Raw genomic sequence first — 4,158 nt, 5'->3', positions numbered from 1 at the left:
TCCTGCATCGAGCAAGCCTATCAGCGCCAATTTCCTAACAGCTTTTGGCCACTTTGAATCTCATGTCACATTTTGGTAGTCTCCCAAAACCTCAAACTTTTTCAGTATTATGATACTGGTTATGGTGATCTGTGATCAGTGATCTTTGATCCTACTACTACAACTCACTGAAGGCTCAGGTGATGGTTTGCATTTTTCAGCAAGAAAATATGTTTAATTAAGGTGTATACATTGTTTTTTAGACACAGTGCTATTGTACACTTAAGAGATTAAGTAGAGTATAAACATCTTTTATATGCGCTGGGAAACCAAGTATTCTTGTGACTCACTTTTTTGTTCTATCCAATTTATGGCAGTGGTCTGAAAACAAGCCCACAATATCTCTGAGGTATACCTGTATTGGCATCTTTGGAAAAGAAATCAAAAGAAAATTTTTGAGAATTTTTCACTTATCCTAACATTAATGATTATTTTTACATCACTAATATCTTATGAACCAACACACAAACTGTTACAACTTTGTGGTAACTTTATCATATATCAAATAAAATATGGCTTCTACTTTATTACACATATACTTTCTACTCATCCTAGCTTTTACCTACAGTTAAACTTGCCCCACACCCTGCCTTCGCCGCATCCCAGGCATGCAAAGTTTTCTGGACCAGGGATCAAACCCACAGCACAGCAGTACCAGTAAGCCAATTCCCTTTAGAATGTCTTCTTCAGCTGCCATATTCTGCATTATTTGGTTGTTTAAATACTTATCTAATTCCTCTTAGCAATGTATAAATGCTCTAATACTGAACCTATGTTCCATTTCTTATTGCTTTTATTATCAGAAAAATTGAATTAAATAATTCCTAGAGAGAAAAAATTGTCATATATGAAGTTGTCTTTGATAGTAAAACTTTCATTCTGATCTCAAGATTATGTTTTTACTTATTTTTTATTTTTATCTTTTTGTAGACATGTCTACAGCATACAGAAGTTCTAGGCCAGGTTTGAACCTGCACCACTAGAGTAACCAGAGCCACAGCAGTGACAACACCAGATCCTTAACTAACTGAGCCACAAAGCAACTCTATATTTTTATCTTTTTATTTTACTTTATTGACGTATAGTAGATTTACAGAGTTGTCTTAATTTCTGCTCTACAACAAAGTGATTCAGTTATATATATATATATATGCTTTTTCCTATTTTTTCCTTCATAGTTCACTTGTGTAATAGTTCAGATTCCACATATAAGTAATATCACATGGCATTTGTCTTTGTCCTTAAGATCAGGTTTTCAAAATACACTGTACTTTGCATAAAGAGGATTAATTAGTAGGAAGGAGAACTCAAGTTAAAACATTTCTATTATGAGAAAAGCAAATCAAAACCTACTTCACACCTTGCTCTGTTCATCGCCTAATCTCACTGTACTTCAGGCATTTCTGGGCACTAACATAGACATTGAAAATTAATCATCATCTGGGATACCTCTCATCTTCCTACTGCGCATCGAAGCTATCGGCAAATACTGAAAGTTGAGTGTTCGAAATACATCCAGAATCTCGATGCTCCTCCAGTCGCCACCACCATTACCCTGGCCTAGGCTGCCCTCGATTCTCATCCAAAGGATGATAAGGGATCCTAACTAATTCCATCTGGGTTCCTCTACTCTCTGTTCTCAAGAGAGTAACACTGTGATTCTTTCACCACAGAAGTTGTAGGAAGTCACTTCCTTGCTCAAGGGCCCCGTTATCAGGCTCATTACCCAGAGTAAGTGTGGAGAACCTTCAGCTGACCAACTGGATGCCAAGACCTGACTACCATCGCTTTTCTGCCCTCATCTCCTGCCCCTCTCTTCACTACCCACTGAGTTCCAGGCACGTGGGACACGCTGTATTCCTCACGTAAAATACCAACACTCTACACCATTGTTCCTCCATTCACTGTCATTTCTGCATCAAGATAAACTGTCATATACCAGCATGACTCACTCCACTATTTCCTTCCACGTTCTGTCAAGTGGTGTTTATGAAACAGGCTTTCACTGACCCAACCCTGCAAAAGAGTGCCCACCAGGGCATGCTGATTCTGCCTTTTACTCCACGCATTTTACTTTCGGAAAGAGACACGCAGTTACTTCTTCAGCTTTTCTTTGCCCAGCTTCTCAGCTGAAAAAAGATCCATGTCCTCATGTCATAAACGTAGGGATCATTTCCACTGCAAAGTGAACATTCCCTGTTGAAAAAATACTCTGCGTGAACGACTAAAGGATAATTGGAATCATATGTGTGAAGACCACACCTACACGTGGCACAAATTTCTGAAATGAAAACAGAATTCAAGAAATGGATCCAAGTTAGTCTAGATGAGAAAATAAATGTCATCAAGAGAACACACAGTTCTCATTTCCTCTGGTGTTGCCAGTGATTTTCTTTAGACAGACAGCTTCCATTTCCTCCCAAAGACTCTCCTCAGAGCCAACTTCACTTCCTTATTCCTAAGGGTGTATATCAGTGGATTCAGCACCGAAGTCACAGTGGTGTGTATGACAGCCACGTACCGTGCCTGTGATACAGATGTGGCAGAGGCAGGGGGGATGTATGTGAGCCCCACAGTTCCATAGAAGAGAGACACCACCATGAAATGGGAGGCACAAGTGGACAGAGCCTTGTGGAGCATGTGGCAGGACCGGTGCTTGAGGAGAAGAAAGGTGATGATGTAGAAGTAGGAGAGGAGAGTGAGAAAACATGCTGCCATAGATAAGCTGCCCGTGACAATAAAAATGAGCCATCGATTGAGCCAAATGTCACCACAAGCCAACTCTAAGAGGGGCTTCACATCACAGAAGAAGTAGCTGAGTTTCAGAGAGTGGCAAAAGTTCAGGCGTGCGGTCATGACGGAATGCATCAGAGCATAAAAGAAGCTGGTGATCCAGGCCACAGCTGCCAAGAGAATACACACCCGGAGGTTCATGATGACAGTGTAGCGAAGCGGGTAGCAGATGGCCACGAATCGGTCAAAGCCCATCACGGCCAGCAAAAGGGCCTCGGTGCCGCCCAGAAAGTGGAAGAAGTGGAGCTGACTGATGCAGCCTAGGAAGGATATGGCCTTGTGAGTGGAGAAGAGGTTTGCCATTAGCATGGGCAGTGTCACTGAAGAATAGCAGATATCCAGACAAGAAAGATTTCCCAGGAAAAAATACATGGGAGAGTAGAGTCTTGGCTCTGAGGTGACGACCACTAATATGGACCCATTTCCAAACAGATCTATAATGTACACAACCAAGAGGGTCATGAAGATGATCGGTTGCAGCTCCTGATTGGAAGTCAGTTCCAGCAGAAGAAACTCATCCACTGTGGTGACGTTCTCCATTGCCTTGAGAAGGCTAACGATGGTGACAATTAGTAAACCTGTTCCAGTAGACTGTACAGGCTAAATGCAGCAAGTTCCTCACCGGGAAATACAGGAGGGTGATCCATACTGAGCAAAGGGGTTGGAAATGCTCGAGTTAAATTCACTTGCAACGTCATTTAGGAACCAGAATATGGGATCAGTTCAGAGACCCTGTGATCTATACGCTGCATAGAACTAAGAAGCATATATAGAATGCTGAGTTAAACATATAAAGTAGATCACATAGAAGAAAACAGACAGGCAGTAAATACAGTAAGAGAACAGGACTCCATTTTAGCCCCATCATAGCACTAAAACTAATGTAGCTAATAAGAGTCATGTCAGATGTATTTGTAAACATTTAAACATTTATAAATGGATGTGGTAGGCAATGTTCTCCTTTCTGGGTACGGGTAGAAGCTCAGCAATAGTCCTAAATCGCCTCTTAAAAAAAAAAAAAAAACCAGAAACCAAAAAGCAAGCAAAAAACAGAGTACCTTCCCTACAGCCTGAACTTCTCCAGGAAACTAGAAGACATTTCTTAAAATCCACAAACTTCCTATAATGTGTAGGCAGAGGGAACACTAATCAGCAGAATTGGTGTCTGCAGTCACAAGAGGGCACCACAGCAGCAGGGCTATTTATGCAGAACAAAAACCCCCACCCCACCCCCACACCCACCCCCAATGCTAAGAAGTTTCAGTAACAAGAGAATTTTGGAAACAGGAGAAAATAATCAGTCCTAGAAAGAGAGTGCCTCACACT

General features: G+C 41.3%; 1 protein-coding gene across 1 annotated transcript; it reads right to left on the bottom strand.

Annotated features, from left to right (window-relative positions):
* Nucleotides 1-1,217: 1,217 nt before the first annotated feature.
* Nucleotides 1,218-3,825, bottom strand: LOC110258055 (olfactory receptor 12D3-like). Its single transcript, XM_021081025.1, has one exon. It carries the CDS (start codon nucleotides 3,370-3,372, stop codon nucleotides 2,434-2,436), a length of 939 nt encoding a protein of 312 aa, XP_020936684.1. The 5' UTR covers nucleotides 3,373-3,825; the 3' UTR covers nucleotides 1,218-2,433.
* Between the last annotated feature and the right edge of the window lie 333 nt (nucleotides 3,826-4,158).

This window comes from Sus scrofa, unplaced genomic scaffold (genome assembly GCF_000003025.6).
Source record: "Sus scrofa isolate TJ Tabasco breed Duroc unplaced genomic scaffold, Sscrofa11.1 Contig1193, whole genome shotgun sequence".
Taxonomy (NCBI): domain Eukaryota; kingdom Metazoa; phylum Chordata; class Mammalia; order Artiodactyla; family Suidae; genus Sus; species Sus scrofa.
This window is presented reverse-complemented; position numbering and strand designations above follow the sequence as displayed.